At 37.8% G+C, this 27,203-nt stretch overlaps 1 protein-coding gene across 1 annotated transcript in view; it reads left to right on the plus strand.

Moving 5' to 3' along the window:
• The window catches only part of PCCA (propionyl-CoA carboxylase subunit alpha), a 270,494-nt gene that overhangs the window by 148,772 nt on the left and 94,519 nt on the right, over positions 1–27,203 (plus strand). Inside the window, exon 19 of the mRNA XM_041478271.1 lies at positions 15,852–15,954. Coding sequence (XP_041334205.1) covers positions 15,852–15,954 — 103 coding nt within the window. The remainder of the gene's footprint in view (positions 1–15,851; positions 15,955–27,203) is intronic.

Below are 27,203 nucleotides of genomic sequence, written 5' to 3' on the forward strand. Positions count from 1 at the left end.
ATAGACATGTGAATGTTTTCTATTGTGCTGCCAAATTCCTGTCCATTTTTCAGTTGTTAATCTGGCCCTTTTCTCATCTGTGCTTTGCTTATGACCTCTTCTGCAAGATCCTCTCTTTACAAGACCTCTCTCTATTTAATTTACTTTGATCCCCTCTATAAGCCCAACTATTATTTCCTCTCATGCAGGTTTACACCTCCTAAACCTGTTCTTTAATATTTGTCTGTGTGTAAAATGTGTATGCGTGAAACCGTAAAACTGACAAGGTGTGTGCTAATTGCCATGTGCTCCCTGGTCATTTCACAGGTATTTTTAGGATATGTTTTTGTCTTCCTCTGTGTATTTTACTTGGAGTTTCCAAGGGCAGAAATGAAGTTGTGTAGGATAATTTTATGGAAGGGCAACGTTTTTCTTGACTTCTGGGGTCTCTAGGCTCAGTAAATACATCTGTAATTGCATTCGCATGAGAAGTTTTGCTGATATTTCTTTTCTAGGATTATTAAAGATAAGCATGACCATCAGCACCTGACCTTGTATAGTTCCTTGAGGCGCTGGTTGTGTCCTGCTGTTTGTGTAGTGTACAGCTTATTCTGGATGCTGTTGCTGTAGAAATGTTGTCAACAAAATATATGGGAAACAAGATTCTCATTCAGTATTGTCTGCATACTTTTACATGTATGTGTCTTGATTTGTCCATTCTTTAGCATGCTTACTTCATTCATGTTCACAGAGGCTGTAGTTAAATACAAGATACTGATTGAAGGGATAGGTAATTCGTTTATACCTTTGTTGTTCAGTATTACAATTTTCAACCGTTTCTTTTCCCTTTGATTCAGCTGCAAAAGTGGGATGGGACACAGAATGGCCTCATTATTGTAGGAGTATTTCTCTGTTCCCTGCAATGATTCCAAAAGCTCTTGCACACTTCATCAGTATTATTGTAATTCTTTGGCTGCAGGATATTTGGCAGCTGTTGCACCCCACTGGCAGATCCTATTCAGACTTCACTTCCATTCACCATTGCCATTGGAGAATTGATTTCTCTCTCCTCTGCTCTAACCTTTCCCAATTCATTTTGGATTGTTCAATGTGAAACATTTTAATTTCATATCATACAGCCATTCAGCTCACAATCCTTTTTTAACCTGTCACCAGGGTAACAGCATAGCATGCTTGCTTTAGGCAATCAAGTTTTTATTTCACATGCTTAATGTTGCATTAAATTTTTGCATTTTGTTTAACCCTCTTAAATACTTTAAAATGTGGATATATTTTGCAGGGTAATGAAGTCTCTGATTTCAGTATCAAGTCTTCACAGAAATTGTCTTACTTAAAATAAAAAATAATAAATCGGAAGATGAATACAGTAATGAGAAGATTATTAATAAAATCCCAAATGGCTGAATGAGGCAAACATCCATAGAATGGTAAAAAATATTTTTCCTCTGGTAAAACCTTACGGAGGCTTATTATTATAATCTTTAGACCTATACTTTGGGATTATTTTTACCTGTAAGTGCTTGTATCAAATTAATGCAAATATAGGATTAACCATGCAATAACATGACTTTAAGAAGTTAAATGTCTGGCCTATACGTGTCAACCTACTTCACGCTGCTTGCCAGATGTGTGTGGAACTGTAAGCTGAATAACAAATATTTTTTATACATCAAAATTAGAATTTATTGGGATGATGCAGTTGATTTAAGAAATATGGTATTTTCAAGTATCTGTTTTTCCTCTACATACCAACCATCATGGCATGAAGAACAGGCTATAACCATTTTATCGGAAATAAGAATAATAATGAATTTGTGTTTTCATAGATGATTACAAAAATAAAATAAAATGGACATTTTCACATATGAAAAAACATTGATTACTTTTTTTTGTTGGTATTAAAAAATATCTGTAATAGATGTCCTGAAAATACCCAGTCTATAACTATAGTTAGAGGTGTAGTATTAAAGGCCTTTTCTCTGTCACAATCTAGTCTCAATTACATAGGTATAAAAGATATAGGAGGAAGGGGTGGGAAGTATTTAATTTTAGGGTAAGTAAAATCTAAGAACATTGCATTGCAAATAAGCCCAGACTCTCTCATTTATAATGAAATAAACCCATAATGGAAGCACTGATAATATGCATGTTAACACTTCAGAATACTAATTTTGCAAACCTTCCTATTTTCAAAATAGGTCATGCATATCTATTGTTATTTAAAAAAAACCAAATATGGAATATTTGATTACTGTACTAACCCAGTATGTGTTTCTTGAGAAGACAACTGTTTGCCATAGATCAGACCCATAAAGTTGACTTTGTTAGAATTTTTCTTCCAACAGCATGTAGCTAACTATAGAAGGATAGAAATGAAGTTTCTTCCATTATTTTCCAAGCTTTCTGCTCAGTTTTCTATTTTCCCAAGTTGTGCTATAAGCTACCAAATGTTATTGCTTGCCTAAAGAGGTTTGGCAGTGTTTTGTTACTGAATTTTGCCAAAAGGAGCCAAGCATATGGTAACAGTTAATTTATTGGTTCTTCTAACCTCCAGGGAGCTCTTTACAGAGAGCATATTACCTTTTTATCTAACATATTTTAAATAAAAGAGCTGTTGACTTGAAATTTGATATACCAGTGTAGAGGCTAAACCTTCAGTGCGGTTATGCTCAATTCAGTCTTGTTTAAGGGTAAGACTAAAAGTGTAAACATACAAGATTGAGCTAAGACTTCTTTCTTTTCATCTTTCAGAGAGGTGGGTCTCTTCTGTATAATTTCAGTGTGTGAGTGTTTAAATAAAAAATATTGAAGAGATATTTTCTTGAGGAGAAAAATAAGCCCTAGCTTTGTCTCAGAAGTCTTGGAGATCTCTTTCTTCACTTTTGTTTTAAAATATTCCTGGTATGTGCATTACCAAAGAATGCTAAAAGAAACGAATATTTTTAATTTCTTTGTATGCAAGACCTACAGGCCTATTTGCTGGTTTGTGACTGTGCAGTTTTGTATAATTCTAATGGGAGAATTATTTGAGAGGTAACATTGCTAATGGTGTTGCTATGTGCTATCTTGGAGTTGACTCTCATCCCTGATATTTGCGATCTCAAACTCACTCATCTACTACCTGCATTACAGGTAGCTGTGTATTTTTGGTTTTGTAACTGGGAGGTATTGTGAATCTTAGAAGGAAAGCTATGTGGATATATACCGTTGTATTTTCAATGGGATACTTGGGGTAGATGGTGCCTTAAGTAAAAAAGACGTAATACTGATTTCTGTTTTTTCTTCAGAAGTATTCACAGACTCTGATATTTTTCCCTGGATCTGTGTTGAGACTGCTCAGATGACTTTTTCTTTTATGATTATGGATGATTCTTTATGATTATAGATGATTCTTTAATATCTTTCACAGGCCATTCTTTTCTGTGTAATTACATGTGGCGCTTGGAGTTTGTTTTGGCTGTGGCTTCCCTTTAACATATATCTTCAAAGCCTGTAGTGTGAGAAAGACTGGGCAGGAAAGAACAGCACAGGACCTCGTTCGTTTGAAACCAGGGATGTTTACCCATGGACTTAGAAAGGAGATGACAGATCTTTATCCTGTCTCTCTGTGGTGTTTAGGAAAATTAGTCTTGCTGCAGTTAATAGTGAGATGGTACAAATAAATTATTTGCATATTAATTCCAGTTTTAAAAAAATGCTTCTAAAAAATCTGGGTTCCTAGGCTTTAAGCTTTTGTCTTTACCCCTGGGTGTTATGATATGTGTTTCTGAATCTCCTCATGATGGTGGCAGAGATGGTGACATACCTTGATGACACAGTAATGATTTTCTCTTGGCCCTGCTGCCCATTTTTCCACCAGACACTGAAATTTAAAGCAGGTCCTCATCTGGCTGCACCTAGCTGTTAGTGTTGGTAGACAACTTTACCCTGTTTGTTTCCTTGAGCCTAGTGAGAGCACTTTTCTTTAAATTCTTTCTTGCCTGCCCTGCTGCCTCCCCTGCAGCAAAGCCTTTATTCTTGTTACTTGTATCCTCAAATCACAATCATTTTACGATGCTTACTAATATTCAGTCCTCCTTATTCTTCTATTCACTGTGGTTTTTTTCTGTTCTTTGATCTTGGACATGACATGTCTGCCTCTACTACAGGCTGCCTCTTCCCAAGACTTAACACTTGTATTTAAGTGAACCTTTATGAGTAAATAGGCTCAGGGTGGAGCATAACTATTCAGAGATAAGGACTTTTGTGATTTAACTCCAGCCACCAACTATGAAGAGAATGACCTCTACCCTAGCCAAAATCAGCACACAAGGCTAGTGTCTCATCCAGGAATGTCCAGAGGGGTTGCAGTAAGTAATTTTTATTTTAGAAAAATTATGTTGGGTATAAACAAGGAAACTTTGGGCTGAGGGAGAACATGGATGTTGTGTATGGATTCCCTCAGCCGGTGAGTGCACAGGAAGGACTGGGGCTGAAGGCAAAGTTGTGAAAACCAGTTTTGAACATCCTCTTTCAGCTGCAATACACTACACTACACTACAGCTGAAAGTGTATTTCAAAAATATTTTGGATCTTCCTCATGTTTGTACAACAATTTTACTTCACATTTTAGCATTTCTGTTCAAAATTAGTTTTTTTCAGTTAAATATCCTAATGTTTTTTTAAGCGTCCTTTTGATCACATGCAATTTGTTTATTCATGCTTGTTTATAGAATAGAAACATTCTCAGAAAAACGTACGTGTATTGGGTTAATAAGTATTACAGTATCATCTGTGTGTAATTATATTCATTAAATAATAATTGGATGTATAAAAGGTAATGCTTAAAGGAAATTTTTTCCATAGCATTATAAAAGGTACTTGTGTAGTACATTTTAATATATTATGTTATTTATATATTTAGGATATTTATTCTTTTCCTTGTTGATTACTGAACTGCACTGATTAGTGCTAATTGTCTGGGCAAAAAGGAAAGGAAGGAGATGGAACTTACAGTTAAGTACATTGTAGAAGTGTAACTATATTCTTATGCTTTTCTTAGACCTTATTTAACTTTCTACTGTTTATCATTGAATATTGGACTACATGGATATTTAGGCAAGTCAGTACAGCCATTTTTATGTCCCCATTCTGTATTGATCATGATTATGCTAAAATAAACATCATCAATAAGGTTTATTCCACCTGCACAGCCTGGCTTCTCTAATTCCAACCTTAGTCAGCAGAAAACTTACTGAGCAAAAGTTTTTGTATTAGTACTGAGAATAAGGCACTAGCTGTTACAATTTTTTTGTCCTTCACATTCAACCCTAGTTTAATAATTCTCAAATTCCTTCATTCAGGTCTGATGTATATAACTTTAGCAAAGTTGGAAGCCCCTACACATTTTTTTTCTTACTGTCTTTCTTCTCTTTATTTGTGAGACCATAATATGAACAATGGCAGATGTTTTATTTAAAGGATGAAAATACATAGATGGCAATAGGCATTTATCAACTTTTGAATATGTATCACTCTTAAATTATTAGATGCCTGTGTTTCTGTGGCCGAGAGTTGTAGTGCCTAAGTAATGTAAAAAAATATAGCTGAGCATTACCTAAAGGTAGTTCAGCCAATTTCAGGTCTAACTCATTGTGAGAGGTACCTTTCTCTTTGCATTAGTTAGGAAGGGAAAAGATGGTTAATATTAGGTGCTGAAAGCTCAGTGGTGTGAGTGCCGGATGTGAGCTGGAAGTGTAGGGGGTGATGTATGGAAGGTAATGAGAGTCACTGAGCTCTGCTATGTGCTGTAATTGTCTAGACATGACGTACGAGTGCTCGTTGGAGATAGGCATGTTTTATGTTATCTAATATAATTTTTAATGAACTTTTGGGGGTTTTGTCATCTGCTATGGTTTTTTTCTTTAACTGAACAGAATTAGTGGCATTAATCTGTTTCATGGGAGTCTAGTGCAGAAGAAACAGAGAACGAAGCTTTAGAATCTGTGAAATACGCCACATTTCTTACATGTAGTGGGGGGAAGTAGCTGTGACATTGCCTGCTGGAAACTGGCTTGAGTACTTCTAGCCAAATGCTGTAATCACATTTACCTGTGTTTTGGTAGATACATCGTTGATACCTGTGTTGTCACCCAGCACTAGTTCTTGTGCAGGTAGTTTGAAAAGCCAGGCCCTGTCTAGAAAAACAGAGTTCCAAATGAATCCCAGCACTTGGCCAGCTTCTGTTTCTTACATTATGGCACATAGGATGGCTAGCAAGGAAAATCTGGTCATCCTTTTGCAGGACTGTGGACCATCCTGAATGTGCATTCTGTGTATTGTCTGAATTAAATCTCTTATAGAGGAGAAAGCACAACAGAAAAACATGATCAATACAGCTTTATTCCCAAACTGATTTCATTGGCATGAGGTGGTTAAGCTCTTGGATGGACTCTTGGTTCTGCTGCAACAAGTTTGTGGGAGGTGATAAGCTCTGTGTGATGGCTGAGCTCTTGCAATAATCTGGAACTGTACTGAAATCTGGTGCAAGCTTTGTGTTTTCCAGGATGCACAAAAACATAAGTGTAATTCTATTTTAAATAATATGCCTTTGGGATATTGCATATCTGACAGGCTTTGGAGAGACCAGGTCAAATCATGAGTCCTACAAAGTGTGGCAGAAATTCCATACTTCTGGCAATACAATCTGGTTAGCTCCAAGGGGACTGGCAGATCAAAAGGGTGAGACCTAAATGAAACTGTAAACCACAGGAAAGACAGCATTCAATACACAGCTCTTAACAAAAATCTCAAAAATATTTTTGGAGGTGGTGTTCTCTAAAAAGGTGCTTTCAGTTTGGCCTAAGACAGGTTGGGAGTTGTATTTTGGTTAGCTAGTATAATGTAAAATTTTTCCTTAGTTTGCACATTGTATTCCTTGTGGACCTTAAAGAAGACCAGTGTTCTTGCCCTCTGTGCTGTTGCCAAATTTCCTCAGAGATGGCTTTATTCTGATGTATTTCCTTTTCCCTTGGCTGTAGTAGTTGCTATGTGCTATGTTGTCTCTCAATCTTGATAGTGTGCCTCCTTTAGTAAGTTCAGCAGGTACTGAAAAGTTTCACTATATTGGGTTTTAAAAACTTTGTTCTTTAAGGAAACACTGTATTTCAGTTTGTTGTTAGTGCCTGTGGGTCAGATGTGTATCTCTGAATAAGAAAGAGATAGGTTAACGTGGTTTTTTTGATTAAGTTTGTAAATTAGTGGTAGTTGAGGAAATGGCAATCTATTCAAGAGGATATTATCTAAAAAGATAGAGGCAGCTCAGGCCATGACTTTTTCAAAATGGAATTTAAAAATTTGATTGTAAAATATGTGTTTTCTCCTCCACAATTGCAGAACAATTTTTCAAATATGCGGCACTTCACAGTATTTTCTTTGCTTTCAGCTGGCAGGTGCTGGTAGGTATTAAACACTTCTTAACATAACTTTTACTGGGCAACTAAATAAGAGGAGTTGAGCTTGAATTTTAATGTCAGAGGTTTTTTTTTTTTTCTTCTTTTTCCCTTTGTATCTAGACTAAATACTGAACTTAGGAATTTGAGAGAATGCAATTGCAGAAATTGTCACTAAGATAACAGTATCTTCATGGGAATAAAGGATTATTCAAAAACTAATCTAGCTGTCATTAGAGAGTGTACCAGTACAAGTGTACCATCTTGTTCATGATGAGGAGCTCGTACTTTCACTTTATGTATTTGACTTTTTATTAGATTTAGTCTAGTCTTGTGAACTGAATGTCCATTTGTGACTGGAGTGTGCTGGGTGCAGCTCTGGAACCTGGTTTCTGCCTTGCTTCATCACAAAGGGGCCTGATTTGCACGTCCCAAGACCATTCTGCAGTGTGATCCGAAGCAATCAAAGTGCAGGTGGTTGGGATAAATTTGATTTGAGAACTCCTCCTGATCTGAGGTACAACACTGATAGTATCACAGCCCCTGTATATTGTCCTGTTACTTCTGAGTTATCATACTCTCCAGAACTTCTGTTACAAAAGGGGCTGAATAAGTGAAATTCTGAAAGAAGGGATGACAGATAAAAGCACTAAAGCACCTGTTTTGATTCAGGTTTACAGCTGTTAGTGGCAATTGAGCTCAAGATCAGTAGGCAGATTTCTCTACTGAGATGAGTACAGCAAACCTAGCATGAAGTTTGCCTGGATGTTTCAAAAAAAGAGAGCATGGAAAGTAGTCTTATACGTAGAAGTAAAATTGGATTATTTCCTTATCAAACTTACATGTAATTTTTAATCACTTCACCTCATTTTCATATTAGTAGCTTAGCATTTCCTTCTGCCTATTTTTAATGGGGACAGCAAACCTGTAATATTCTAAACTTAATACAAAGTGAAAAATAGCACATTATTACTGGGAAGAGCCCTTTTTAGAGCCCTTTTTTGAATGGAGGTGTAGGAAACAGACCGCCCAACAGGCAGCTACGTCCCAACACCATCATGTTATAGGAAAGTACATAACTGCTGCTGGATGATGTTAACAGAGGAGTTTTAGTCTTCTCTACTCCATCACAGTGGCTTCTTCTGAAGCTCTTTACACATAAAAACAAAGTGAGATAATTATTGTAAGACTATTCTTAAATATCTGCACAATTAGTTTCTTTGCTTAAGGAAATAAGGGAAAAATTGTATAGGAAAAGATGTTTACTGTTTTCCTTTTACAGAGTAAATGATTATTATTAGTTTTGCCAACTGCCCAAATTTCTCTTAAAAAAAATAAAAAAATTAATGTTTTGGAAAACAACAAAGTTATGAAATGAAACACTTCAGTTGGAGGAGAAACAGCCCCAACTTTTTTGATGACAAACAGATTTTTAGATTTTTCTCTCAAAAACAGTTGTTAGCACGTACAAGTCAATATTGTTGACTGATCTGATTAAAAGCACCTGCTTGCAGGTGGTTCCTCCTTTGGTAAATAAAAGATGGTTGAAAAAACAGATTAGACGCACAGACTTGTAAATTATACTAAAAATAAATGTCTTTTCCTCTGTACTTGTGAACACTTGATTTGATTGTTTCTTGCTTCTTATTTCACAAATGCTTGCAATGAGACAAATATCAGGATCTCTTATCCAGCATTAATGCTTGTGATGTTTGCTTTTTCCAGCAGAAACCAAATAATAAAGTAGGCCCTAACATGTCATAGGAGAGCAAACCAGTTTCAGATATATTTTACATTTATTTATTTGAAATTTTCAAGGTATGCTGTTGCCTGCTGATGTACTGGGCAGTCTGACACTTTTCTGAAACTGAGAGGTCTTGGGCTCTACTGGCAGCTCCCAGGGTTACTGTGTTTCCTGCAGTTTACTAATGCTAAGTGCATAGAAGTTTCCTGGCAGTAGGATCAAGTGCCAAAACTTTTTGTCCCAAAGAATGCAAACCTGAGTCTCCATGAATTGTCTGAGCCTCCATGAATCTCTCATTCCTTCCTACCGTCAGCAGGACAGGGTGGTGGGTTCCCCAGTGCTTACCTGGGCTCCGGCTCTTTCTCTTGAGAGATGGGAGGTGGATGTGAACCCCCACAGGCTGAGGAAGACTGACAGCATGGATCTTTGATTCTTTGAACATGCACTCTGGAAACATGACTTTGTTATATCAAGACAGGCAATAACAGCAGTCCTACTTCATTTATCTGATAGATTTAAAGCTACAAGAGTCACGAAAGATCTTTCAAGAAGCTTAGAATTGTTGTTTGCTTGTATGTTTGGGGGATAATTTCTTGTTAAGACTGTGGAGACAGCTTTGGCAGAGGAGCCCCTCGTTCTTTGCCCCTGCCAGGCTGCTGAGGATGCTGGCTGTAAAACATTGGGGTTAGGGTGTCTCTCTTTGCAGGACCCAAGCCCTGCATGTTTAGAGACCTCCATAGGGGAAGCAGGTTAGCCAGGGTGAGCTAGGTTCTTTGCAAGATTATTAGTTAAATAGAGATGAAAGGCATTGAGTCATACCCTTAGGTCTGGGCAGATAAATTCACCCTAGATTTATAAGTGTTTCTCTGGTCCTCATCTGGGTTTCACTGCTGAAGGCACTGGAGGTTTTTGTTGGTCACTGCACTGCAGGCTCTTATGTCAGTGCAAATGGCTCAAAAAGCTTCTGTTAAAGGAAAAGGGAATATCCAGATGTATGCTGTTCTGAATCAAAGCACAGTGCACTCCATAGCATCCTTTTAAAGCATTGCTTTCTATTTTATAGTTTACCTTCCATGTAATTTCATTTTTTCCTGTGGTCACTATTCAAATAGAGTATAGGTTATAAATATGCATATTTGTTCTTGATCTCAATGTGATATGTAAGAAAATGTAATGTAAAACCTTTTTGATAGAACTGTTGAGTAATTCTTTCAGTCTTTGTCTGATCAGCTGGCACACAGGCTGGTAGAGGTTATTATTTTATATGACATATGAAGAACTATAATTTAGTCTAATGATGGTATATTTTCATATTCACAGTGAAAAGGGTACATGTATATGTATGCACATATAAAGCAGGAAGAAGGAAAACCTATTTTAATGTAAAAGGGCACATGATATGTATAGATAGACCAGTCTGAATATATGTAGAAAATGTGCGTGAATAGATACAGAAAATACTTCAAATTGCTGAATAAAACATTCCCAGATTCTTAGGTTCCTTGCACTTAATTTTTGGTTCTTAAAATAATCCTGTGAAAGTGCTGCTTTTATCTTTTCTGTGTGATGATGAACTTTTATGTTGGAAAGTGTTGAAAGTACTCAGATACTAAAGCTTAGATTTGTGTTTTGTTTGGCAGTACACTTCTGTTTAGAATTCTTTTAATCTATCCATTCCCTGCTTTTATATTCATCTGATAGCTGAAGGTTCTCTGAAGGATATTTCTTTGCGTATGAACTTATTAAACCAATAACGCTCAAAAGTGTGATATTTACTTCCCTTTTTTAGTTTTTTTTTGGGTTTTTTTTTTTTTGGTGGTTTGTGAGTTTATTTTTAGGATTTTTTTTTCATCGCAAGATGGGTTCTTATGTGAGTTGTTTAATTTCTATTTGCCTTTCTTGATTTTTTTTTTTTTGGAGGGGTGGGGGGAGGGCAGGGAAAATAAGAAACAATTTATATGGTAGATCTAAAGTTTCATTAAAATTGCTTATGCCCTGTCCCAGGCATTTTAAGTGGGCCATCTGTCTAAACATCTCTGCATTTTTTTCTGATCATTTCCTCGACTTATTCATGAGCCATGGGAGGGCTCCTTTGTAGTCTCCATGTAGCTGGTTCAGTCTACCCCCACTGAATACATCTATGTGCTTGCATAACATATCTTTTCACAGTGCTGGAAATTCTCTGAACTTGGTTCAGATGAATGGCCCACTTTCTGAAGGTCTTTTTTTCTCCCTTTGCAAGATTTGTATGCAGAAACTGACCTTGGTGGCTACAGAATCCAGCACATTATTCTTGATCATTTTACAGGCCACCTGCTGTGAAAGTTATGATGAAGGATTTCTTAATGATTCTTTGACCATTAACATTGTTTTAAGTCAATATTTCACTTTTATTTAACTGCTGAATAGGTAATTGCACAATTGAAAAACAGCTTTATGGAGTGTCACATAATGTGGTTTTCAAGCGCTTGTAATCTTTCAAATGGGAGGATTTGTTATGATAGTTTGGGATTTCTCTGTTTACATAAAGTATTATGCAGCAAAAATATCAGAAGTGAAGAGGAATTTGTGTTTTCCACCTCAGCATTAGAAGACATATTTTGAATTGGAAGCATTAAAATCTATACTCAATTTTCTGATCCTTTAGGAGCTGGTGACATCCTAACTCATTTACATCATCAGTGGTAATAGGGAGAGGGAAGTTTATTTGCCACAAACTGCAGAAAATTGTAGTTTTTATTGAGTTCCTTCTATCTGATTGATTGGTGACAATCAAAATGGCCAGGGCAGAGTTATTACTTGATTTGCTTTTGTGAGTGTCTGTTTTCTTTCATTGCTTGTTTTTGACTAGAATAGAGAATAGTTTAATTAATGTGTTCCATGAGCACAGTAAGTATGTGTCAACCTAAAATTTTTAGCAGTTGTCTGCTTTTCCTCACTGAAAACTTGCAAAGAAACCAGGAGCTTTGGTTGCTGTGTTATTCTCAAGTGTCTTCCTCTCCTACACATGGCATTTGGGGGTAAAAGGGACATAATACGTTTCTACACAGACTACATCTCTAGTTGAACAAACAGCAGTAGAGCTTGAAAATAAATAACTAAGCCAGCAAATGCTGCTGTTTTTCTTGTTGTGTTGCTTACATGTTTTTGTAATTGGTGCTTTGGAGTAAAGCCTTTATGACTTAAAGCCAGGCCATCACTCTTCAGCTGTGTTCCTGTGCTTGTGATGATTCCCCTTAGAAGGCAATTTGGAGTGGAGAGGTTCAGAACTGCCCATTTTAGTGTGGAAGGAGTTTATAGCCCCCTTCTCCACCCATCTCCTGTTGTTGTGACTGCAGTGCTGCCTTTGCTCTCTCTCTGTCCCTTTGTGTGTAATGCTCCTGGCAAGGATCAGCAGCTCACACTTCTCCATGGCCCTGCCCCCATCCACCTGGCACTCATCTTGCTGTGAAACTTGTGTTTCTTCCTGCACCCAGTGATCTTTATAGGCAAATGAAGTAATTTTATTGGATGATATGTCATTTGCCAAAACTGGGAGAAAAAAATGAGGGCATGTTGAACCCCAGGAAAGACATATTGTGTGGACTCTGAATCTAGGGTTGGAAGGGAAATGGGGGGAGTTTTCTTTGTGGTTTTTTGGGTGGTGTTTTTTTTTTTTTTGTTTTTTTTTGTTTTTTTTTTTTTTGTGATAGCAAAAATTGCACTATTTTTATTTTCAGTGGGATTCTTTTTTCTGTGAATACAATATGTTGGATTTAAGCCTATTATGTAGAATTTTAAAAGCTCTATATTTTGAGAGTAGCCAGAAGTTTGGGGAATTTTCTGTGAACTAGTGTGAAATATATTCAGAGTTCAGATGCTTTCTTTGGGAGGACTTAAAAGTCTTCTCAGCTAAGGGAGCAACCTTGGCCAAGAACAAATACAATTTCCCATGCACTCGGATGCCTCAGATTAAAAAAACCCAAAACACCACAAAACAACAGAAAACCCCACAACAAATCTCATTTCCTAGCCTGGCAGAAACTTCTGAATTTCTAAAGCAGTTCATGAACATGAGCAACTTCGTTTTCATATTCAACAAACTTAGACTTTGATCCTTACTTTTGGACTTTGTAGTCCTTATTTATATGAACGTTCCCTACCCGCAAATCCTATCAAAATGGAGTCTCCTACAAGATAATTTGTTTGAAAGGAATTTGGTTTAATGAAGAAATAGGATTGTCATGAGCTAATGTAAGTATATGTTCTAGCCAGTGTCAGTTATAGTTAAAAAGCCACAGGCAAAGCTGATTAGCAAAGTTGAAAAATGTCCCTGTGCAAAGGGATCTAGCAATTCCAGGAGGGAAGTACAACTTGCTGTATATCTGATGCAGCTCTGGACCGTGCCCTCCTGGCCACTGGTGTTGCAGAGAGGAGTTATGTGGCTGTTTGAAACCCAGGCAAAGCAGTGATGATAGTCATGCCTTTCAAGATGCATGCATCCTGTTTGGAGATACACTTGACAAAGCTCAGCAAGACAGGACTGAACAAAAATAATCCCTGCTGGAGAACAAGGCTGTCTTTCCTTTGATGGCCAGCAGCCAGATTCATGAGGTCACTTCCAGTCAAATGCAATATGAAGCAGGGCTGTGCCAGCAAGGCTGTAAGGAATCTCATGACACCAGTGGAGCAGATCTACCAAGCTGAGTTTGTGATGTGGTCCTGGTTCTAATGTAAGAAATATGAAGTTGCTATAAACTGCTAAATCCTGTTGGTTGTTGCAGTGGAGTGTCGTGGAGAACTTAACCAAGTGCTGCCTGTATTCCTCCTTACTGGTGCTCTGATACCAGGAAGTGCAATGAAAACATCTCTCAGCTTGCTGCCTGCTACCTGTGCAGGAAATTCCTCTTCCTCTTCTTCAGGAACTCCTGTGTCTGTCACGTTTCCTATCAGCCAGTCTAAATGTTTGGTGACATACAGGAATTGCAATATGAGTTGCTGAGAAATGACATTGCACCCAATAAACTATAGAAATCTCCTCAGATTTTTTGTTTTGACAATTGTCACTATATTAAATGTGAAAGGTGACGCTTGGTATCGTTAGCACGGGAACAGGTTGTTTTCAATATCTGTCTTGTGAACTTTTAGGGTAGTGATAGAGGTGAGCTAAGGTGTTTGGTGAAATTTGATGTAGGCCTTTCTTGGCTTGCATCCAGAAGTAACTAAGGATTAGTATGCATCTATTTGTGTCTGATATATTTAGCATTTCCATTTCCCCTTTTCAGGCACATGGCAAGGCACAATTTTTGGAAACTCCTTGCCTCATTAAATACTTGAACTTTTGCTTTCTTAAGTTCCAGGTATCTTAAAAACCTAAAGTTCTTAAAATAATTGTTAAAATACTTGGCAAGTCAGTGTATTATCCTTGGCTTGGACAGATAATTTCTCCTCCTGTGACCTCTAGAGGCCCCACAGGTGCTTCTCCCCGTTGATTCCACAGGAAGCCTGAGCACTCTTTTTGGGGACATGTGGTTCACTGGTCACCTGAATCCTCTGAAGGATGCATGTGGCATAACGTGTTTACAGGTAGACTCTGCAGGCTGCAATAAAAGGTGTACGAAGTGCTATAATGTACAATAGATTATTGTTATAGCAGAAATGATCCTTAAAATAGACATAAAGGTAATAAAATTATTATCCCTACAGATTTCTTACAGAAAAATCTAAATATGTAAGAGTCAATGTGGAAGAAAACCTATACCAAAATGTGGTTTTGTTTTAATGGAGTGTAAATCACACCTTCCTGCCTTCCCTTTCGGCCACGTGGTGCATGCTCATGGTAATATATGGTGACCACTCATTAGAAAAGTTGTAGTATACTTTTGGACAGCAGTTGTTATGGCAAAGTGGAAGAGACTCAAGAAGTTAGAATGAGGAAATGGAGAATGAATATACATTTGAATAAAATAGCTGAAAATTGCATGTTTCACTCTGAATTTTGAAGAATGGAGACTCAGTTCTCATTCCCTTGCTGCCAGGTGTGTGCTTTTTTAAGTTGAAAAGATTCAGGTTTCCTGTGTTACTTGATAAATGGTGCAGTCACAGAATGCTGCAGGAATCTGTATAATCCTCCATGTGGGCTGTGATGATACATCATTATTTTTTCAGTATGCTTGAAGGGCTCTGTAGATGAGATACTTAAAAATGTATACGAGTTATAAAATTACTTGTATTACTTGTTTGGCTGAATCTTTTGTCTGTAATTGGCTTTTAATTAAGATTTACTGAGAATGAGATTAAAGAAATAATGATTATATTTTGCCCTTGAAAAGACTGCTCCAGTTAGCACTGTTGCTATTCTCCGGCCAACCCACTTTCTCATCTGCTTTTCATCTTGTTTGAGCTAATTCTACAGCAAGTGCTGGCTGTATTCAAGGGCCTCCTATAACTTTATCAGCATACCCAGTGTGTCAAGGCAAATCTAGAAAGAAAGTAAGAGTGTATTTTCTCCTTATATGCTGTTTGACAGAAAAATGTGTTTAGTATATATTTTTTTCGGGTATGCTCTCCAACTGTGTCTATAGATTAATGATATTTTTATCCTTCAGGACCATCCTATGAGGCAAGTGCTTCTGGTTAACTTGGGAGAAGCATGAAATCTCTGTTAAAAATTTTTCTTCTTTCTGTTTCTTTTTTAGAATTCCTATTGCTAAATCAAAGAGAAGTAGCTGGGAGCTCTCTGTGCATCTAGGAGATGGAATTTACCCAGTTGCAGTTTCAAAGCATGGCTCATCATTTTCTGTAAGTTCTGCTCATTTTCTAAGAAATTCAGTGCACTGAGTCAGTATATATATTATCCTTGACACCTGCTAAAATTCTCCATCTTTTCTTTGACTGAGGATAGATGTGTGATTTGTCTTTAGTAGGCATTGCTGTTACTTACCAAACAAAACTCTTGACAGTTAAATAGTGCTAGTGTTATGAGATATTTCTGGTATTCTGATATTTATGAGATATTTCTCAGGGCTCATGCCTGTGGAACATTTTTGTGTATAATTGTTTATTAAATTAGTTTCTAAATTATTCTGTTTAGTGTCTTGTTTGGAAGTAGCATCTTATACTCCACTGTAAACATATGAGAGCAAGAAAACAAATGCAATGTTGACAAAAATTGCATTACTTTAAGCTAGTGTTTAGGAAAACAAATTGAAGATCCAAGCCAATTGAATAAGCAATCATACTGGAATGGTATTATTCAGCACTCTGTGGTAGAACTGTATGTGGTCATAGTAAAATGCCAGTGTTTCAGGACGTGCTTATTCACTTCAGATGAATGCATATAAACTTTTGTTTTTTACAAATGTTCTAAGGTAATTGCTTAAGCACTTAATGTTGTCAGCATGAAAGGCAGAAGGACAGACCATGACAGTAGAAGAACAGTAATGCTGGCTTTGGTAATTCAGCCGTTCAATAGAATAAAGCCAAGACACAAGCTGGTTGAAGTATTAAGAAGATAAATTTGTAGGGAGATCTAATTTTTATGTCTGTTAATGGTGGTTCCACAACTGAAATGAGATTTTTGGTTTTTTAATTGGCAATTGACTGGTATAGTATTTGTTGACTCTTAGGCAAAAGGTTTCAAAAGGGTCTTAATAAGGTGGATTTTCTTAGAATGGCAGTGACATACCTACTCGCTAAATTGTTGTTTCAGAAGCAAAGGCCAAGTCTGCATGCAGTTTTTAAAATCTACATAATACTCCTGACAGGCATCCTGTGAACTTGGATGCAGCCCATTCAAACAGAACACCTCTGTCAGATTTCAGCCCAGTTTAGAGTTGGGCTGGGACTGGTTTGTGTGACAGAGACAGCCCTTCCTGGGAGCAGTCATTGCCCTCAGCCTTTCCACCTTTTTGTTGCAGCACAAGAGTTGCCTGCTGCTGTGGGGGTAGCCTTGCTGTGAGTGTTGCGTAGGCCCTGGCTGCTGTGAGTTCAGAGATCTAATTCCCATAGTTAGACTTCTCCAAACCAGGGAGCTGTTTAGCACAGCCAATTACAAAAGCATACATCTGCATACGTTCACACATTTTGAGAGATTTTCTTGAGTCCAAACCTGTCTCTCACTTTAAATGGAACTGCTAACAGTTGTGATGTCTTGCAACAGTATGATAATTACAGCAAGTATAAACCAGTGTGACAAGGTGTATGTGGAGTCTGATTTTTGATCATTTGGTTTGTTATTCAAACAATAACAAATGTGAAAGTTCCTTCTCATATCTTTGTGTCCCTACAGTAAATTACTGCTTTTACTTTCTCCTGCTAGGCAGAGAAGCGGGAGCATCCCTCAGTGTCAAAGAGTGGGTGCCTAAGCATTAGGTGTGCCAGTTTAGGACTGGCTATGTGCCTAAAAGCCTGGGTCAGAGGGATTTGTGACAATTGCTTTTGCATTTTATTTCCACCCTAATCATGTCTGTATACTTGGGGAAATATAAGTAATATAAATTTATTTCACCTGGTGAAATAAATGACATCAGAGAAGTCTGTTTCACTTAAACCATATACCTATAAAGATATAGTGTATTAAAAATTGCACCTGAGCTTAGTTATGTAAAAAGCAGGTAACTATTTTTTGATAGCAGGGTTATTTAGAGTTAAACTTACTTTTATTGTTACTGGATAAATAGCAGAGGACATGTTATTCTTCATCAGTAATTTTCTTTTTCCTGATGTTCTCCTGTGATTGTGGTGCAGATAAGAGCTTATAGTAAATACAGCGCCGTCAAAAATCTGAATTGTTATTCAAAACTTTACAATGGAAAACCAACTGCCTTCAGACTTCAAAGAAGACAAGTCAAGACTAGGAATGAGAAATCTTGTTTCTGATCAGGAGGTGTAACATACCATCAGGAAAAAAGGGGAAATTCAAAACTTGCTTTATTAACTTTTCTGTCAGAAACACAAGCCTCACTTTTTGAACTTCTGCATTTAGTTTTTTGCTATTGAGTTGGTGTGACACAGGCTCCTGCCTTTGTGGGTTGTGTCCCCTCATGGCATGTGACGAGGATAGCTGAATCTGCGGTGCAGTTACACAGCCCAGCGGGAGGGCCACCTTCACATTCCCCTTCAGAAGTTTACTCGCGCTGCAAACTGTGCTTTGCACGGCGGCATTCGCATCCTGATTTACTCTGTTTACCACAGGGACCCTTCCAGCAGTGACTCCTTGTTTTCGCTGTAACTCTGCTGCTCTCCCCAGCCCCAGATCCGAGCAGCCGGCTGCGCCGCGCTTCCCGCGGCTCCCAGCGGATCCCTCCGCAGCATCTTGGGCTACGGGTCATCTCTCGTTTTCTTCCTTGAGCAGGAGATTCCCGATGAATTGTGCAGTGTTAGCTGCTCTTCGCTGCTCTTTATTTTTCAGAATTTTGAGTTTTGAAACCATCTGTTTTTAACTGTTTTGTTTGTAACTGAGGTCCTTGATGGGGGCTGGCTTTAGGCCACTTCAGCAGCCTTGCTTCCCAAAACTGAAGGATTTAAAGGATAAGTGGTCAACAAGTGTGAACGATGCTCTTTGCCTGAAGCACTGCAAACCAAGTAACTTGGTTTTTATTCTGAAGCCAGCAACATGTATACTAGTACTTAAGTTTATATAAAATTATTATTAGAATTTTCAGTACCAGACAGTTGTTTCTGGTGATATCCTATCAACATAGCAAGTGCTTTTGCAATTAAAAGATTCCAATGACCTGACTTGAGAAATAAAATTTAGCAGCTTTGGTGGGATCTGCTTGCTTGTGTACAAAGAACTTGCCAACTGAATTGATGTAAATGTCATTTATTCTTTTTTTCTTTGTTCTATGTATTAATTGCTAGAAGAATCTTTAAAGTAACTGCTTGTCATGTATACCACTTAGTTTTTCAGAGGACAGATGGTCAGATTCTTAGCTTTGATTAGTGTTCTTCTTATGCTTGAAATTTTTTCTCTTGCCAATTGAATTAAAGATCTTACAGTCAAGATTGCTGCTAAAATAGAATTTGAAGGAAGAATACCTTCCTTTACATGAGACAGTAACAAGCAATGCAAAACAGCAACAAGCGGCCCAGAAGTATCCCACCACCAGACTCTGTAATCTTTTGTTTACTTCAATTACAAAGAGGAGTCTTTCCCTTTTTGGATTTTCAATTGCTAGTCTGGGTATCAAATGTGTTTATTTTATGTTTTCATTGGTTGAGATTTGCTATTGAAGGTTGGAGTCTGTTCTTCCTTTACAAAACTTGACTGTTCTGCAGGGTATTGGAGGGTGGGAGAGACAAAATCAAATGGGAACTTCAAAATATTGAGGAAACCTGGTTAGCTGTGTGGCTTCTCTGCAGTGTATGAATATGGCCCTTCAAAACCACATGTCAGCCACTAAGGATGGTCTAAATCCATGTGATGGTGGCATTGTTTATTCATAGGACGGTTTGAGTTGGAAGGGACCTTAAAGGTCATTTAGTTCTAACCCTCCTTCCAACCTAATTTTAGGTCAGTGAGGAATTTCTAACTGTATTCTATCCAATAAACTTAATTCTTGAAAATCCTTTTGCCATTATCCGTTTTCTGATTATTTGCTACAGTGTAGGAATACTCTGCCCTGAGAATTCTTTGTTGATGATTTGTGTCTTTTCTCTGCAAGTAGTTGTTCTCCTTTTTCATGTTTGAAAACAGTCCTTCCTGTTAGGGTTCTTCATCTCTGTAGTAAATGCAAACCTTCCCAGACCGCTTAGCCTCTTCTTCTCATCAGTTTAGTTGTCAAAGAATTTCCAGATGTTTTCAGTTATGAAGTAGCTTCTTATCATTGAAGTTGTTTATTTTTTATTTTTTTAAGCATAAGGTGTCATAGTTCAGAAGTTACTTTGGGCAAATGGAAATTCGATATATTTCCAGAGGGACCTGCATAGGTCAAATGCTGAATAAGAGGAATAGAGAAAGCTAAATTCCTTAATTCAGGTTGTTACTAGAATGGGCTACCATTTTCACAAAACATTGGATCACTTCCGAAATCCAAAGTTAAGAACAGATAAATGTCGTACAGATCTGAAATCTCTAGAAAGATTTTTTGAAGCTTGTTCAGTCCAGTTGGAAAGAAATGTTTTAAATAATTTTTAGGAAAAAACCCAGTGTTTTTCCCCTATCTTTTTCTTGAGAAGTAAAGAATTTATTAGATACCTGTGTGGGTGGAAAATCAGCCTGTGTACCTCTTAACATTTCTAAGAGAAAACCTATTGTATAGTACAAAATGCCAGCATAAAAATAAAATCTAAAGCATTACTGTCATCATTATTTTAATATATCCTATGTGGTCAATATAGAGTAGGTGCATGTTTATGTGAATGCTTTTTTTTAGTTAGTGAGTTCGTGTTTATCTAATTACGGTTAAACTTTGACTTCAAATTCAAATATAATGAACGTTTAATTTGGAGAACTTTGGTGTATTCATTTACTGTAAATTTCATGACTGACAGGTAAGTTTATTTGAAAACTACTTCAGGAAATATTTTCATTGTGTTGTAAGTTCTCTTTTGGGGGGAAGAAAGAATACCACCCAAAAACCAAACGGAAGTATGCAAAGCATCAAGTGGAACAAGGAATAGTATAATGGAAAATCAGAGTAATGATACAGAAAGTTGCTGTAAGCAAGCTTAGTTCACATTTAATTCCTTAAACACAGATGTGAATGGAGTAGGATAGTAATTCAGTGCATATTAAGTTTCTCTCTTTCCAGTAGCCCATGTAGAAACATAACATTGCCCATCTATCACTATAAAATTATTAACCTTGTTAAGAGAATCAATAAAATGCCAGAATTATTATTACTAGTATTTCACTTTTCTGGTATGCTTCAGGCACATAATAGCTAATTCGTCACATCAAAGAAATATGAGTGCTGTATTAATAGGGATGAAAAGCAAATACCTGTAGGAATTAAAACAATAAGAGGGACAGCCAGTTGTAATACAAATTAACATATATCCCTAGAAGCAGTAGATGAAGACTTTTGGCTTAGACTAGTTCTAAGTAAATATTGTTGCATGTTATATATTTGAAATAAACTGTATTGTTGTTCCCATGTCCAGTATTAGTTTAAATGAAAGGGAAGTGCGTGTCTAAAGACGCTAGTGGGTGGGGCAAGATCTGTTAGATAATCCTTACAGCTGTAAAGCAGAGAACTTTCCCTGCCTTTTTCCACATGGTTTGCATTGTTGTAAACCTATATTGTCATATACCTACTTCCAGTCTTAGTTCAGGTTCAAATCTGGAGCATTTTCTCTTTGTAAGATCTGTGTATTGTGTATAATTTCACTTCAATGCAGTATGCATAATCTAGTGCTGTGGTGAGAGCAAAACCCCTAATTTCCATGCTTGCAAAGCACTGGCTATTGTAGTCATGCTCCTGCTTGTTGATGGACTCTCTGCCTTTACATGTCCTGCATTCCTTTTTCCATAGTGACAGATTTACTGTAAGGGTGGAGGTTGCCCTATCCTATCCTAGTGGTGTGGGGACAGGTGCTCCTGGGAGCCAAGCACTCTGCACTTGAATATTTCAACCTGAGGAGAGCATTGATCCCTGAGTTTTGACTCTGTGGCAACTGCTTTAATTGCTACATTTCTGTGACTGCTGACATTGTGGTTTTTTAATGAAAGTGGCCTTGGCCTCAGTATCTTGTTGTAACTCAATGTTTCTGGTATGCATTTCCACTCTGCCCCACTGAATGTCTCAGAAAGTTTAAGTGCTGGGATCCTTTACATGTAATAGAGGTAAATACTGAGTATACTTGTATAGTATTTGTATGTACTTAGGTGTGTTTTTGTACTGAACCAGAGGAGAAGCAGAGTGTGTCTGGATTGTACAGTTTTTTAAATGCCATGCCAGTTTAGCACTAAGTATTTGATATACATATTTGCTTTGTACAGAGATTTTTGGCATGGCTTTGTATGTCTCAGATTAGTTTGTTCACACTGTACTCCATAAACATATAGAGAAAATACGTACAGGGTTGGGAATTAAAATTACTTGAGTAATGCATTCACTGTGTGGCTTTAAATATGCTCTTCCCTCTGTGTCAGAGCCGTGTAATAGCTTGGTTATCGTAGTTTTTGGAGATTTGTAGTTGTGCTAAAAACTCACAACAACATGATCTGGCACTGGTATGTAGCCTACAAGACATTTGTAAAAATGTCTAATTTCTAAAAAGAAAATGCAATGAAAAGTCTGAAATGATAAAATGCAAAATGTTTTAAAAGCAGGCATGGTCAGTTTGGATGTATATTTTCCTTGTGTTAGAATCAGACTTCACTGCTTTAAAATATATTCCTTAGTAGTCAGAGGAGGAATTAGGTTTTTATAATGATTAATTTAAAATTACCTAACAAAGAGTTTTACCCACACAGGTGGCTTCATAGCATGAATTCCTGTGGTATGAAAATAGAGACTATGTTCTTTCATTGGTAATAATCCAGTGGTTCCAGGAATGGCAGTGAAAAGTAAATTAAAATATAAATTAAAGCTGTGTAACAATACAGAGCAGTAACATACCATTTTCCTTCTTCAGGAAGTCATGTTTCTGGCATACATGTTTCATTTGATGTGTCCTCTCAGCCTTCAGTCTTCCTGTGGTTTTTTGGTGTAAGACTGAAAACACCTTGAGGCATGGGTGCTGCTTCAATTTATTTGTGTGCCATGCACACTTGACATCCTGCAGCACAATATTCATATAATGATTTTCTAATTTCTAAAAGCAGTGCTTGCATGAACATTACTTGGATGCATTTCTTTGCACTGATTTCTCATCCAACAAAACTGGAAAGAAAATACCCAACCAACTCCTTCCTGCGCCCAGAAACGCCTCCAACATCGCAACCCCTCTTCCCAAATTTTGTAGAATGAATAGATTAAAAAATGTTGTGAGCTCCTCCTGCTGGTTCAGCAGAAGCAATAGTTGCATTTAAAAGAATGCTAATATAGTGTTAAGAGCCTGGCTTATTACCACAAAAGCCATAGTTAACTCTGCAGCTCCTGGATGCTGCTTCAGCTTTAATTCCATTCTCTGAGCAAATTTTAGCACATTTAATATTCAGTATAAGACTCTTTTGGGGATCTCTTGATGCTTTGGTGTAAGGAGGAACTACAAAGTCGTTACTGTTTTAAGTTCCTTTCTTAGCTCTAAATTTCTTTGCTGCTTTCCCCCCCCTCCTTTAATTTTTAAGTAAGCCAGACTATTAAAATTACTTAAATGTAGCTTTTATGGCTTATGAAAAATAGTGCTCCTGTCGTGGATAGATGTGCGTCAGCTGTGACTAAATGTTTTGATGTAGTCTTCTCAAAAGATAGACTAGAAGAGCTTTCCTTTGAAATATGTGAAGCAGTTTTAGACACAGCTTCTCAGATGGATCTAATTAGTCTTTCATACAGACTGGATGTCCGTTTGTTGCAGCTCAATTCTCATTTCATTCACCCATAACTAGAAACACCTCGCTTCAAACGTGTTTCTTCAAAGAAAGAAGGGTTTAGGGTTCTGTGTTTTACTGCTTTTTGATGTTGGTTTCCCTTTAACTGAGAAGACCTTATGTTTATACAACTGTTATTATTAAGAAAACATAGCTTTGTTCATGAGAGTTCATTTGGTATCCATGTTGGCTATTGGTGGCAGTCGGAGATCTGTGGAATAGATCTTGCTATACAAGACTACGGCTGGCTATTAAGCTTGTTGTAACAAAGATTTGAATGCAAGCAGGACAGTCTAATAAGACTATGGAATCTGGTTTGTGGGGAGATGAAAATGAAGATTAGAGTACAAATGTTTGGGCACATCGATGGACAGCAATCCTATTTGTTATTTATACACAGTATAATGTCACCCAAGAGACACTGTGCTCTGTTCCCTATTTAGGATATGTTTACATGGCACAGTTTAGTGCAGCACAAAGGAGCCTGTGCTGACTAACCTAGTTTGGGCAGTGCTGCATTAATGCTGCTGTACCGCTCCTAGCTGGATTAACTTGTTAAGAGCTGGCACGTGCAACTCTGTGTAACAGTGTGTTGTGCTGTGTTGTGATGCTTCTACAATAAAGAATATAATTAAAACTGTAGTGGGAAGTGTCTGATCAGTGTGATACTTGGATACAGCTGTGGCTGATCTTCAAGGGAAATGAGTGGAAGGCAAGATGGCAGATGCTTTGCTTGTGTCTATGGCTGCTTTGCGGTCATGGTGTCATTTAGTGGAGTTTGCAGGAACAGGCTGGTGGTGCTGGCTTTACTTCTCTGCTTTCCAGAAACGTAGCTGAGCCTCTTTTGCCACTGGACATTGCTGTTCACCTCATATCGTCCCTGTGAAAGGAAGGGCAGTCCGGCTTCAGATGGGTGGCACCTAGGACACGTTGATAAGAGATGGAGTGGGCTGCAGGCAGATTCACATTGGCAGAACTGGCTGGTCTGCAGGGCTGTCTCTTGGGTCCCTGTTACTTGTGCGCATCAGTAACTCTACCACACTTTTGTATTTGCTGGGAACCACTTACTGTAGTACCTCTTCCTGCCCTGTGCCTTGCCCAGTCATTTGCCTCTCACCATGTCACCCTCCTTTTTTTCAGTCTTCTGTCCATGGAACCATCACATTCCCCATTTGTCCTGCCAGAAAGCAGGACTGGGTCTGCTGTGTATTCACTCACAGCTTGGCCAGTCCAGCTGTTGAGTGACAACCAAATTGCCCTTGTCTGTCCAAGAGCTGAATGGAAGCACACATTTTGTCCACTGTGCAGCTTTTCATTTTCATAAAACTTAAAGGAATTTTGATATGTCTGGTTAATACTGACCAGTCAGTGGGTTCAGAAGTTGAGTGTGTGCTGGGAATTTTGAGGAGGGACATGCAAATAAACTGTGCATTTTGTTTGCCTCTTTTTCCTTTTGAGATCAGGCTAAAGGTAGTGCTACTGAAAGGGTTAACAGAGAAAACCAGGCTGTTTGGAATGCAGGAGGAGGGAAATTATTTTAAATTATTAACAATGAGTTGCATTTCTGTGGCTTATCAAGAATAGAAAAAGGAATCAGATTAAGTAGTCATAATCTATTGCCAATATTTGCTGTTCTGGAGAAAATCTACATATCTCAAGGATGTAAAAGAAATTTAAATGAATTGGAAACCAAAATAGATGTGTAGGTCCATAATTCTAGAATTATTTCGGGTCATGTTTTGTGTACCAGTGTGATGGATTGTTCTTGGCTGAACACCAGATATTCACCAAGCTGCCCTATCACTTCCCCTCTTCAGCTGGACAGGGCAGAGAGAATAAGATGGAAAACAACTCATAGGTTGAGATAAGGCAGTTAGGTAAAAAAAAGTGACAAGTTGCACACATGCAAACAAAGGAAAAGACAAAAGTGTTACTCTTTGCTTTCCATCAGCAAGTGACTGGCTACTTCTGGGAAGAATCCATTCCTAAAAGGTGATCATGCATTCAAAAGCTTCTGCTTGTTAACATATTTTTCCTTACTGCTACTAATGTGTCATTTTTCAAGTACTGCCTCTTTTGAATTTCTTTGCTCTGGTTTAATTCTTCTGATTAGTCCTAGTTTCCATTCCTCAGTTGTCTTGCCTGGTTCATGCTCATTGTTTGGCTAGTCTGAGTCTCCCCTTTGGATTTCCACATCAATTAGCAATTAGTCTTTGTTTCTCTTCTATAGAACCTTCTCCTAGCTGTGCCCTGCTCCACAGGCCTACAGGCTTTCTTCCATGTATTGGTCCTTATTTTCCAGGGCCTCAGTGTTAGTTTTGCGTGTCCCATTTCTTCTACCATACAGTGTTTTTGGTAGTTCTATTTCTAATATCGCTCTCTCATTCTTTAGGTAGTTCTCTCTTTACCCTCATCCTGTACTTCCAACTCCTTCTTCCTGAACCATCAGTGCATACTTCCCTTGCTTCTATTCTCTGAGATAGGCTTCATGTGTTTCTGTTGCCACTTCCATTTCCTCCATTTTTAGTCTTCTTGCTCAGTGAGTTCCCTCTGCCTCCTTACTTCTTGCTCCAAAGTTTTCTCTCCATCTTTTCCTCTCCACCTCCCTCCTGGACACATCTAATCTTTGTCCTAGCTTGCTTTCTCCAGTTATGGGGCCCTCAGTGTCCAGTTTTTGTTGTGTGGGGGTTGTTTATGCTGCTGCTTCTTCCTTTGCTGCTCAGCCCTAGCAGGTGATAGTCTTATTAGTTTTATGCTTGACCTGGAATTCTACAATCTAAACTCACAATTTCAATGGGAACCCGTGTTCCTCCCCAGTCTAGTATATGTTAAATGCAAGGAAGAATCTTCTAGACCTGTGGGTATGAAGTGTGGTGACCTACAGATATAAGTAGGATTTGCCTTTTGAAATGCATAGAACTTGCCCAAAATTATGCAGATTATAGGAGAACAGTAGAGGTGCATTCCAGCTGTTTCACTTTCCAGGCAGATTTTCAAGCCTCCATTCTAAATCATAAAGATATTTCAGCCTTGCATAGAAAAGTCAATAAAATTTAGTAATTTGGCCAAAAATGTACTCTTGTTCTGTGTCAGAAATAGCGGCATATTTCTCTGTGAAATCTCTCCTCTCTGAAATCACTCCTGAATGACTGTTCAGCCTAAATAGAATCCATCTGAGTTATAAGAAACTGAAAATGCAGTGTGATAATGGACAACTTTGGTACTAAGGCTCTTCCCTTCCCCCTCATTCTGTAGCTGTGTCCCAGACCCATGCCTTTTGGCAGGCTCTTCCTCTGCTTCTCCCATGCTCCTGTCTTCATTCCAACCATGTCTTTCTGTTGTGGCTGCCCTCTTATTTCCACCACCTAACCTCTATCAGCTGTTTCCTTTATTGCTGTAATCGCTGTGTGTTTTCACACAGTGACCTCTTTGTCACTGTTGGAGCAGCCCAGCTGTTTGATGGCAACAGACTAGTTTGCATGCATAGTTTATCCTGTTTTAATTTAATATTTTCTCTTATCTGATAGAGGAGGAGGAAAATAACAATATTCCCTTTATATTAAGCCAAACT

Source organism: Pyrgilauda ruficollis, unplaced genomic scaffold (assembly GCF_017590135.1).
Source record: "Pyrgilauda ruficollis isolate IOZ18807 unplaced genomic scaffold, ASM1759013v1 scaffold44, whole genome shotgun sequence".
In the NCBI taxonomy this organism is placed as follows: Eukaryota; Metazoa; Chordata; class Aves; order Passeriformes; family Passeridae; genus Pyrgilauda; species Pyrgilauda ruficollis.